At 39.0% G+C, this 12353-nt stretch overlaps 1 protein-coding gene across 1 annotated transcript in view; it reads left to right on the top strand.

Moving 5' to 3' along the window:
• ATP10B (ATPase phospholipid transporting 10B (putative)) overlaps positions 1-12353 on the top strand; it is a 42863-nt gene that overhangs the window by 13940 nt on the left and 16570 nt on the right. Inside the window, exons 3-8 of the mRNA XM_077786758.1 lie at positions 38-123; positions 2707-2813; positions 6390-6521; positions 8895-9022; positions 10143-10395; positions 11303-11520. Of these exons, the coding sequence (XP_077642884.1) occupies positions 38-123; positions 2707-2813; positions 6390-6521; positions 8895-9022; positions 10143-10395; positions 11303-11520 (924 nt within the window). The remainder of the gene's footprint in view (positions 1-37; positions 124-2706; positions 2814-6389; positions 6522-8894; positions 9023-10142; positions 10396-11302; positions 11521-12353) is intronic.

Genomic DNA, 12353 nt, shown 5'->3' with positions numbered 1-12353 from the left:
ACATTGGATCTGAAACTCAGTGTGTTTTCTCTTGCAGGATACTGTGTTTGAACCGGAATTTTTCCAAAACACCATCATCTGTGAAATGCCAAACAATGATCTCAATAAATTCAAAGGTTATATGTAAGTACTTGTTATCCTTAAATACATTTTGGATCTGTACTTTGATATTCCGCTGGGAGGAACTAGTTGGAAAGAGCATATTTTGATGAAATTGATGGTTGTCACTATTATCTATTCCCAGATTCAAAAGTCAATATAAAATGTAGATTGGACTCTGTTTTGTGGCAAGGTAGAACTTCATTTGCAGTTGTTTCATACAAACTATTTTCACAAAGTTTCAGCTGTCTTCAAAACTTAGACATCAGCTCATTTCCATTTGCTCTGATGATTAGACTAAGTTAGATTTTAGATAAATCCTTCCAATTGTTTAAAGGTATCCAGCTGCATGGCTCTAGAATCTTTACATTTACAGCCACAGGGAAAAGGTGTACAAGATCTAATAAACAATACAGAGTTTCTTCTTATTAGAAAAGTAGAAAAAGCAAACATGCATGCAAAATGCTATGGAACCAATGCACTAGACTAGTATAAAAAAGTAGGGTAGGTTTCTCTTTTGTCTTTTTCATTAAATAATTCTGGCATAGACACAACAGCAAATTCAGCAGATTTAACCCCATTTATGAATTATAAGGCAAATTTCTATGTCATGGCTCATGTCTTAAAATTCTCTCACCCTCCAACACACAGCAGCCTTTCCCAAGGCCCTCTTCAGAGCACTCATCAGTCCATGCTTATTCCCACACCACGGCAGAGAATTGTCCAAAGAAAATTCTACTGCCCCAGACCAAATGCATGCCCCGTTGTTATGCAAATAATTCAACTGCATGGGTGTGCCAGCATGCATGCCCCAGCTTTGCTAAATTTACCAGTAGGTAAACTAGGAGTTAATGGCTCTGCAAGAAGCAGTGAGAGTGTTGCACCTGCAGAGCTGCAAATGGCCAGCTCTGGGGCAGAGCAGACCAGAGATTCTCTCCTGTTAGCACTGACCACACCTAATCTGGTTTTGAGGTTGTGCCCTGTAAAATGGTGCCTCTAATAGCAATGCCATTTCTCCTCTGCTGCAATATCTTACAAGGGAAAAAGAGGTCGAGTTTGTATTGATTGTTGGCTGTGGCTGTTGGCTTCAGGGACCACTGGGTATAATCTAAATTGAAGCAATCCCTCCAATTAGCAAAGAGCACTGAGGTTATAGAAATGTAGGAGATATGTCACAAGGAAATGCAAATACATACCCTTGGGACTCAGAACTGGCTTCAAAATATTCAACTCTCAACTGAAAGTCTGTAACAGAAATCTCTTTGGTGAATGCCTATTATCTCACTTGCTTGATGGAACATGGAATTAGCTGCCTTTTTCTCCCTTCTTCAGTAACACAAGAAAGAATTTTTTGAGGAAAATTACTTGCTAAGAGTTAGTGGAGTTTGTCTTTGGTCCACTGAGATTTGAGCTATTTTGTTAACACAAATTATTTGGAGCAGGCTATCTTTTTGTCCATGAACCCCCAATAAATTACTGAGGCTTCATTGCCTTGCTATAAAATAGCAGGAGTACTCTCTGATAAAAATGATAGGAAATAACTTAGTGACATCCATCTGACATGTTCGATCACAGAAAATTCTGTTCAAGGGGATGCAAGAATGCTTTTGTTAAATGAGTTCCCCAAGGCTGAATTTAGATTCCAAGAAAAACAAATTTCTGGCATTATGTTTTTACAATACCACCAGCTGTAGGTTGTTGACACCTACACCTTTTCCCTTGTCTAGTTTAAGATGTGTAATCATGTGCAGCTGCACTTAGACAGTGGACTGTACTTAGCTCTAATATAACACCTAGCCTTGCCCTTCATTTGAGAGATAAGACTGGTAAATGAAGCACAAAATACCAAATAGAAAGTAGAGAGAGATGATTATCCTAGGAAAAAAAGGTCTTTTCCCACCCTGACCTTTGCATAACAAAACAAGACAGGGCATCTGAAACACAAGCTCTCAGCTTTGGTAAAGATCTCAGGAGGGAATAAAATAAAATTCCCTCAGGAGGGAATAAAAGCCGTGGGTAGGGGTAGGTGTGTGCATTAATTTTCAGATGCAAGCAACAAATTGCCTACCTGATGGGGCACCAACATCATGGTTTTCACCAGTTTGTTCTGCAAGCAGAAGGATCTGGTATGTGATGGGGCACCTTTAGCCAGGATGAAAAGTCTTCTATCCAGGATGAGAGGGAGGTTGCTCAGCCCAAAGACTGCTTGAGTGAGCTGAGATTCACAAAGACCTTTGGTGAATGACCAACTCACAGAGGATCTTGCAGGGTGTAGATGTATTCATCTGAACTTCTGCTCATCTTTCTAAAATAAATTTGTCTATAAGAAGTTGCAAAATGTCTCATTTTCTTTTATAAGATATTGAATCTGCCCAATAAGTTTCCAAGTGAAAACAAAACTTGCCTTGTATTGGCATCATGACACACACTATGCTCTTTAAAAGAAAGACTTGGACTTCTCTGTAACTTTTTTCCCCTGAAACTGAGGGAAATAAAAGCAAAAAAAGACCTACAAAATTACTTCAACAGACACACACATGAAAATTTTCCTTAACACTCCATTAAAGCAGGAAAATTAATTGCTCTCTTTGATTGTATTTCTTCTAGGGAGCAGCCAGACCATGAACAGGTAGGTCTCAACATTGAAAACCTCTTGCTTCGTGGATGTACAATCAGAAATACTGAGGCTGCAGCAGGAATCGTTATATATGCAGGTAAGACATACTTTTTATTTAGGTAAATTGAGAATTTCCCTGTAAATATCCTTTAAAAAATAAGTATAGTCTAATATTGCACCATAATTTGATATTTTGTTTAAAAAACTGGTAGTGCACAGAAAAAGTACATAACTTTTTTTTTTTAAGTGAAGGTATCACTCATCCATCTCCAAAGACAGCAAGTCTTGCACTGGGTCTTTGGCAAGTGACAGTGTCCTTGTGCATATCAAATATCTTGTAAAAATATCCAGAGAAGTAAAAAATTGCTCAGGTGTATTTAACCCTCAGCTCTTGCTATATATAATTCCATCTGTCATAAAATCTACACAGCTGCCCTAAGGGAGGTCTCACAGGCTCCTCAGGGTAGAAACTGGAGCAGCTAAAGAGCTAATTAGGAAAAAAAAAAAAAGTCATCTGTGAATTTCATTCATCCATTCAATCTGTGCCAGTGCCAGCACGCAGGAGGCAGTGAGGCAGCAGCTGGAGGTGACAGAAAAGGCAGCAGCAGCACAGGTTTGTGCTGACACAGACAGAGTGTGTCTGTGCAACCATGAACCTCATGCAGGAGACATGGACAAAGAGAGACAGTACTGGGGCACAGATCAAATGCAGCAGTGCCAGGTTCAGCAGTAGGTCAATTCATCTGTTTCTCAGCATCTTTTACCTTTGGAGTGTTACCACTGCTTTTACTCAATGAGCATGATTTATCACTGGCTTTGCCAGCTGTGTCCTCTTCTGCATCAGATAGAGTGTAAATAAAAGTCAATCCAAACACAACAATTAATCCCATTAGCTGTTATTATCTTTCCAGTAGAGTTATATTAACTGGTTTATGTCTAATCAGCAGCAAGGGGTTCAGGGTTGAGCCAACCAAGAGAAAAGAGAAGTCGCACCTTTACAAGAGTCATTTAGCATAGATTAATCTCCACAGCCCAGAATAATTTACCTGACACCGGACTGGTGTCACTATTTCACTATTACACAACTGTTTCACTATCACACAACTGGACTCTAAATGTCTGCAGCTCCCATATGTTTCCAAGGTAGCTTTGCCCTTGTAGATCTCTCATTGTGCATCTCTGTGAACTCCCCATGCAAGGGTGATGCCCAGCGGGGAGGAGAGCCAGATCCAAACTCTGCAATCTTTTTTTTTTTTTTTTTATGCAACTACTGTATAAAAATCTCAGTGGGGATCATTGCTGATATAATTGGAGTAATTTATCTTCCCTTCTCCTGTTGCAGTTCCTGATTTTCTTCTGTTTAGTTCAGATTTCCCAGTATGTTCCCTTGACCACCAGCACAGATCCTAACGTGGATCTCTGTTTGCGTTGCTTAAGCTGCCAGTAGAAATTAAAAGTTATTCCCAGACATGGTGGTTTTCCTATGAGTAGGTCTTCGAATCAATTTCCAACTGAGTTCTTATTGTTAATGTCTACATAAAAGTTTTGGGGTTTTTTTTCCCTAAAATTAGACTGGCTTCATTCAGTATCAGCTTCATTTCTAGGGTTCTTTGACATTGATTATACTCTGGTTTTAATCATGGTGTGTGACCTTTTCTGAACAATCACGATCAGTCACATAATAAGATGGCACACTTTCCATTTTTATGACTCTATTACTCCTCGAACTTTCTTTCTAATGGAAGCCTTTGTGAGGAGTACAGCCATCACTTTGTGCAATTGCTTGGTCTGTGCAGTTCTCATCTGACCTGAGGACAGTTATACTTTTCATGGCTACCCAAATTGTTCTACACAAAGCAATAGCACTAAAACACAAAAACTTCATTACAGATAGCCAGTGTAGTTTTGTCATTGTGATTGGGACAGCAGTAAGAAATATATGCGTTTCATATACTAAAGTACCAGAAAGGAGCTTTAGATTAGTCCATCAGCATCTAGAAATAGAGAGACAAGGTACCATCAGGGTGGTAGTGCTTCACAGCATAGGAAATTGTGAGGATTAGAGGAGAAGAAAACAGTTTATTTCTCATATTTCTGATTTTCTGTTCCTTACAAGATTATAGCTGTCTTACAGAAGTGCCCTTTTCCTGATGATCCCCTGAAGTGGAAAGGAATGGTAGAACTGATATTTGGAAAGAAGCTCATCATGATTTCTTCCTGAAATAAATTCATCAACACTTCCTTGAGGGTTTCCTAGGAGGGATTAGAAGGCTTTGGCTTGTTTTGATTTCAATACAAAGCCTTCCATTACACCTGACATAAAAGAAAAGTGAGGAATAAGATTCATGCAGCTGCTGGAGGAACAGAAATGCAAGCAGCAGTGCCCTCCCCTTCAGTGTAGCTCAGTGGTTAAGAGATTTTTCTCACCAAAGGGAAGGCTTGGGGTTTGTTCTGAGTTCTGCCTGTCTGGGAGTGAGCACACATCTCCTGCTTCACAGCTGTACACTGAATGTCTGCCTAAGTGGAGCAAGAGGGTTTGTGCTCATGTGTGAGTTGGAAGGGCAGGAGCACTGGTAGAATAATCTGCTCCCACTGACACAACTCCAGGTTGTGTACATAATCACATATTCATTGGAATAGTAAGCCAGGAGCCCCAGCTCTTGTGTGAATGTCCTGAACATAAGGCTGGAGACTAATTTTCTCTCTAGCTCTCTTCTTAATTAATAACCGCTGATATAAACCTGGAATGAATCCAGCAGGTGAGATTGAACTGCACCTAACTTCCAGTTTTTGCGTTAAATCATTTACCTAGAGAAAGCTAAAAGGCAGTTTGGAAAACATCATCATGCACATACAAATGAAAACTAAATACAAGTCTGCAGGGTCTGTATTTTCAAGAAAAAGGACTGCAGAAATAAACATAAAAGATACAATCAATATAACAACAGATGGTGTCCAGATATCCCAGTTGTGGAGCCACAGTTTAGATAACATTAATAGAATTGAAAAAGTAATTTCTGCTTCTTGACTTCTTGCAGCACTCCTTTTTTCATTACTATTATTATTATTATTATTATTATTATTATTATTATTATTATTACAGCAGCTCAATTCTATCTTACTAAGTTTAAGGATTGTGATTTTTTTATTTCTCATATGACTGTTTTGTCAGCACTTTACAACCAAATAGTGAAAAGCTACATATTATTGGTTTTCATTGACTTGTTAAATTTTATTTAATATGCAAAATGTATCTAGTGGCTTTTGAATTGCTGCTGAAAAATATTCAAATGTGGGCTTCAGGAATCTGTATAGCACCTAAACAATTTGTTCATAAAATGCAAAAATATAATACTATTGCTATTTTTCTTTTTCTTCTTCTGGATATTTGGATTTTGATAATTTATATAAACTATATGATCCTACTAAATTTGCTGTTATTGGGACAGAAAAATGTATATGACAGCTGAAACCTGTGATATAATGGAGGTTTTTGGTAAACTACAAGATTTAGACTCTGATGTAGTCAGACCAATAGGAAGATGGACAAGAAAAATTCTGAATGTCAACATTAGTCAGCCTGCTCTCATTTGAGGAAAGAATACTTTTTAAAAAATGAAACTAAAATGCAAAATATTACATGAAGATGATAATATTCACTTGTGTTTTGAAGGTCACGAGACGAAGGCCATGCTGAACAACAGCGGTCCTCGCTACAAGCGCAGCAGGATAGAGCAGAGGATGAACAGGGATATTTTCTTATGTGTGGGACTCCTGTTTGTGATGTGCCTTGTTGGAGCTGTAGGTATGAAGCACTAACAAAAATCTATTTCCCAAATGGTGATTAAAATTGATGTTACAGACATGAGTGAGATCTACAGCTGAATGCTCTTGGGGTCTTTAGGCTCCTTAGCCTTTCTAATAGGTGAGTTAAAATGGCAAATATGAGCAATTCAGATGAATAAAATATGGCTATAAATGTTTCAGATGAGATTCATCCTCACCATGGTATCATACATGTAAAGCAAGAGAAAGCCATCCTGTGACTGCATTGTAGGAATCAATTTTTTGTCAGCTGAGATCTTTCCTCCTTCCTGAGTGCTTCTTGAGGGGGTGGGTTTTCCAAGAGCAAAAGTAAAATGATTTTGCTTTACTTTCATTTCAGTAGTGTCTTCTGTAATATGTTTGGGAGTGGTCTAAAACAGAGAGACACAATTTAGAGCCCATGAGCTGCTCATAACTAATTCATTCAGTTTACATCCTCCACAGCTTCCTTCACAAAAGCCCCTTTACATCAGGCTGTGAAATGGAATAATTGTTTATGTTGGAATAGCCTGCATTTTTCTGAGGTCCTTGCAGGTGAGAACATGTGAATTTAGTAACTGGTATTTGTTAACTGACTGGAGTTTACTGGAGTGGTAATCTCAAAAATATCATTTTCACTGTATGCAAGCACTTGCTCGCCTTCCAGCTGTGATTGCAATCTGTCCCAGGCAGGCCAGAATTAACAGGATCTCCTTATTCGGAGCAAAGGACCAAATTTTATGTGTACTGACTTTTGAATGGGGCAATGCTTTAGGGAGATAACAGGGGCTCCCATGAGTCCCTTTTTCTTTTAATGGATTTTGTTTCAGTGACAACCTGTTTAGTGCTACTGCTCTGATTAAGTGACAGTCAAATCAAGTTTTCCTGTGCCTGCCCTGGAGATATGTGATGTGACATACCAGTCAGTCATCAGGTGTAATACCATGGGAAGTAAGGACCATCCAAAATAGAACAACTGAACTGACTTGATTACTTCTTTAGTATTACTGCTTCATGTTGCAGTGGGACTTTTGGCACCAAAATGGGATTTCAGTTTCACAACTGAGCTCTATGTGAGTCAGAGGTTTTATTTTCCTTGTTCTCTGGCTGCTGTGATGTGGATTTAGAGACTTGCCTTGTCTGGTGTGTTGGGGCTCTTGAGTAATAAAGTCCTTCAATTTAAAGTTAAAAGAATTCTCAGATGAAAAAAAAAAAAAATCGGCCTTTAAAAGTAATTTATCTGATCAGGTTAAAAAACAAATATTCTAAATGAAACAAGAAAAATGGTAAAAAGTCCATTACCTTTCAGCCATCCAAAATGTCCAGAGGCTCTACCATGAGTTCTTGCTTTGCAGCCTTGTCTGAATGTAGGGTTCTAGGAAAAAGTATCACTGGTGGATCAGTTATCAGGCTCGTTCTTGCACACAGTGATAAAGTGGGGTAAGAAGTGCCTTGAAGAACAGAATTGTCCTTGTTCAGATGTGACTGTGGTTTGAAGCAGCCAAAGAGGATTGCTGAAATAATGTGATTGTTTTCGGCAGCATTTTAGTAGGCAGATGCTGCAAAACAACTGCTCAGTTAACTGGTGCTAATGGAAGTTTTAATTGAGCTGGACTGATAGATGTTTTTGGCATCTGGACAAATGATGTAATGAGGGGAACCAAGTTGTTTGCCTTAGCTCTGTGGGAAGCTTCTGATGCTGTAAATTTAGTAATCTCCTTGATAATAGTTTATTTCAATAAGGACAGTATGGAAAGTGGTAAAACAATTGTGATGGGATGTTGTTAAGTCCTGCAACAGAGGCTTTGTTGTAGCAGTGCAATGATATCTACTGGTATTTAAAACACAGAGGAAGAAGAAGTTTGAGATACGATTTAATGGAAGGAATGTAAAGATGAGCAGCCTAGACTGAATTGAGAGGATTTGTCAACTCTTAGCAAAGACAGATTGAAATCAAGAATGGTCAGGGAGAATAAGAAATATTTTAGTTTGCCTATATACAAAGGTTCTAAGGATTACCTCTGTGAGAGCACTGAGGATTTTTATGGATAGGTGATAGAGATGGAGTCTTCCAGTGGGGAAACACAGAATGAGAAAAGATCTGTGCAGAGCTAAGAGACATGGGAAGCACCTGATGAAGCAGAGGTGAATGAAAATATCCTTGAATACTTATTTCTCACTAGGATATCAAATATGTGCATGTGCTACGGAGCTCTGCAAGTGCTTTGCATTCTCAAAAAGATTTGCAGCATTGCTTGGGGAGCATTGTTTTGGAAATTTCTCTCTGTTTTGTTAGCAGAGCAATCCATATCTGCACATTTCAGAAGCTTTGTCACTCACTCCACGATTTCAGTCTTGTATCTCATTCCTGCAGGGCATGGCATTTGGACAGGAAAGTTTTGGGAGCATCCACCTTATGATGTCCCAGATTGGAATGGAAATTTTGTGGCTCCCATTCTTGCCGGTTTCTTCATGTTCCTGACAATGATAATCCTGTTGCAGGTAAAACACAAAAACCTCTCTGTAACCTTCAAGGAAGAAGCTACTCAACATTTAGTATAATCACTAATGAACAATTAATATCAATTAATAGCTGTGCAGTGCCTTCTTAATCCTATTTGAAAATATTCCTAGGAGTGTTTCAAATCAGCCAAGTGTGAAATATTTTTTTTTCTTTCTTTTTTTTGTTTCTAACTAGATTTTTTTAATTGCTATTGAAACCCCACAAGGATATAGATAGGAAACACATGTATAATATCTTTAACTCAGAATATCTAGCAGATTCAAAAAAGATATTTACATCCAAATGCTAGCTTTTTTTTTTTTTTCTGTGCCTATATCCAGAATTCCAAAATAAGAAGGCCACTTAACATCTCAGAAAAATAGTGAAACAAAAATTGCCAATCTGCCAGTGGGGAATAATAATTAGGTATGGTTCATCTGGTCTAGGAAAGAAGCTAAATTAGAAGTAGGATGCTTGTATAGCTGAGTGCGATTAAGCCTAATTGCAAAATAATATCTTATTGGGTGAGGAGAAAAATTACATTTTCTTTTCAGGTTTCTTGATGTCAGTGCTGAAATTTAAATGGACAGAATTTCTTTAATATGAACAAAATCTGAATATAACTTTCAGAGCTGCTCAGAGATTCCTTGAGGGATTATTCTTCATTACTGAAACAGAATATTTGTGCATCTTAAGAATTCATTATTATTTCAGGGCAAGGAAGATTGTAAGTGAGAAATGTGTGCAAAGTAATGGTTTGTGAAACTTTTCTACACTAAGAGTCTGTGCTAGTCCATCCTTTTAGAGTTTCAGAAGGGTAAGAGCAAGCTTGATCCTATGTCCAGAAAATGTGCTTTGTAGGGGCATCCTCTGAAAGACCCACCTTTGAATTTAGTACTCTAGGAGTTTAGTCTGAAGTTTGCCACTTACCCGTTTCTCCATTGCTATTGTGTGCAGTATTTCTTTTCACCCCTGAATTATTATTCATCAGCCCTAAAATATATCTCTAGGAGGAACTGTTTCTTTGGAAATCATTAGTATGCCGTTGCCAGGACATTGCTGATAGGAAAGCAGTGAAATTTATCTCACCCCTCACTGAGAATTTAAACTCTCTTTCAGATTTTAATCCCCATATCTCTTTATGTGTCAATTGAGTTCGTAAAACTGGGCCAAGTCTTCTTAATTCACAACGACATTGACCTGTATGATGAAGAAGCAGATTTGCCCATCCAGTGCCGTGCCCTCACTATTACTGAAGACCTTGGTCAAATCCAGTATATCTTCTCAGACAAAACTGGGACACTAACAGAAAACAAAATGGTATTCCGACGCTGTATTGTTGATGGAATTGAGTTTTCCCATCAGGAAAACGGTGAGAGACACTTTTTTATATTTGCTTTTTTTGTCTGAGCAATTAAATGTAATTAATTTAAATATTAATATCTAAACATATTGAGCTTTCTGATTGAATGTAGTGTTTTGTGGAATAGTCACTTTTTTGTGAGGGACTGCTGTTACAGAGCTTCACAAAAATGAAGGTGTTTAAATGATTCAGAAGTCATATGGGAAATGTTTTCTAGATCCCTCTGCAGGCACCTCCAGGATTTGCTCTGCATTCAGAGAGAACACTTTCATATCTAAATGAACACCAGACAGCCTTTTATAAGCTCACAAACTGATACTAGTTAATATTTAAACTCTCTGGGTCCAAAAGTAATTATTTCCATGACTATGTAAACGTACACTTGTGTGTGATATGAAAAATACAGGTACTTTTTCCTGGAGCGGATCCTGGCTGCAGTCCGGATCTGAGAGATCCTGGCACGCGGTCTCTGAATTCATGGCGCTGACTCAGGCCCCTTCTTCGTCATTGCTCCCGTGCTCTGTGCAGTGGAAAGGATCCTGTTAAACTGGCAAGCAGCTGCCAAAAAGATGTTTGTGTTCTGTGACTGAAAACACTAGCAGATTTGTGGAATACCATATTTCACTCTCCTGTTCCAACTGCAAAAAGCAGCTGAAGAGACAAAACATTAAGAGAAGCCCATAAAAGTGACTGAACACTTCAAAAACACATTTTTATTTTCTTACAATAACAACAGTGGCAATTGCCAGAAAACTGCTGGACAGTGGGCAGTGAAATTTTTCTGGCGATTGCTTTTGCAATGTTTTGGCTTTGGTTTAGTTTGTTTCAGGTTTTTTAACCGATCAAAGAATTCCTCCCAAACAATGAAAAAAGAAAGAACCGGAATCAGAGGTAAGGTTCCATTTTTCTTTTCCAGACAGGCGACTGAGAACGCAGAAAGCGTTAGAAGTAGACCACGAGGACTTCACAAAGCTCCATCACTTCACTCTTCCTGCCGTGGGCAGGGCGGCGGGCGGCGGGCACGGCAGCGCCCGGCCCCTGCGGCGGTGCCAGAGCGAGCGCGGCCGGGCCGGGGGCCGCGCGGGCGGCGGGCGCCTCGGCGGCCAGGCCCCGGTGGCCTTCAGCAGCCCCATCGTGAGTACAGCGCTGCCCGCCGCCCCTTCTGTGCCTTGCGACGCAAAACAGAAACCTTAGACTCAGGAGGTTCAGATGTGCCGCCTTAGAAGAAGTCTTAGATTGATGTGAAGGGAAGGTACACAGACACTGAACAGAAAAATCACACACTTATGTTTCTATAGAATACCCTTAAGTAAGAAACTGTGTTAGATTAGATGGTGAAGGGTTTTATAGTGTAGTAATGTTATTGTAATAGAATAAGCTAAGAGTTTAGATTTTATAATAGAGTTATATGTGTGTACATGTAATAAGACCTTCTTGGACAAAAGTATCCACATTGCAGTAGAAAGAAGTAAAGGTGACAGGTCAGAAAAGCCAAACATGCTCTGTGGTGACTGTCCTTTGCATTAGAAAGTTATATACTGTCTTGCAACAAAGAACTTGTGGCCATCTTAGACTATGGCCAACTATTTGCTGTCTTGTAACTCTCATGGCCTTTGAGACTGATGTTATCTAAGCAATAAAGGCTTAGGTTGATCATGGTCCCATCCTTTTGATTAATGAAAAAACAGCCACAGAAAGCCAACAGGTAGAGAGGAGAAATCCAAGCCTTGCTGGAGCTAAGAGAGGGAAGGGGGAGACAAAGAATCAGACTCCTCAACTGGAGCATGCAGGCTGCAGTCAGGGGGGAGCAGGATTTAGGTCTGAAGCTTCCCAAATTCACAAACAGCCTAATTAAAGTCAGACTGTTCTGCTCTTCTTGAAAGTATTTTAACAGACATTTCATATAAGGCTTTTGTGAACACTAAAAGGTCATACACTTTCAAAATTAGAATTCCAATTAAAATTAA

Source organism: Lonchura striata, chromosome 15, assembly GCF_046129695.1.
Source record: "Lonchura striata isolate bLonStr1 chromosome 15, bLonStr1.mat, whole genome shotgun sequence".
NCBI lineage: Eukaryota > Metazoa > Chordata > Aves > Passeriformes > Estrildidae > Lonchura > Lonchura striata.
The sequence above is the reverse complement of the archived record's forward strand: the minus strand, read 5'-3'. Positions and strand labels throughout refer to the sequence as shown.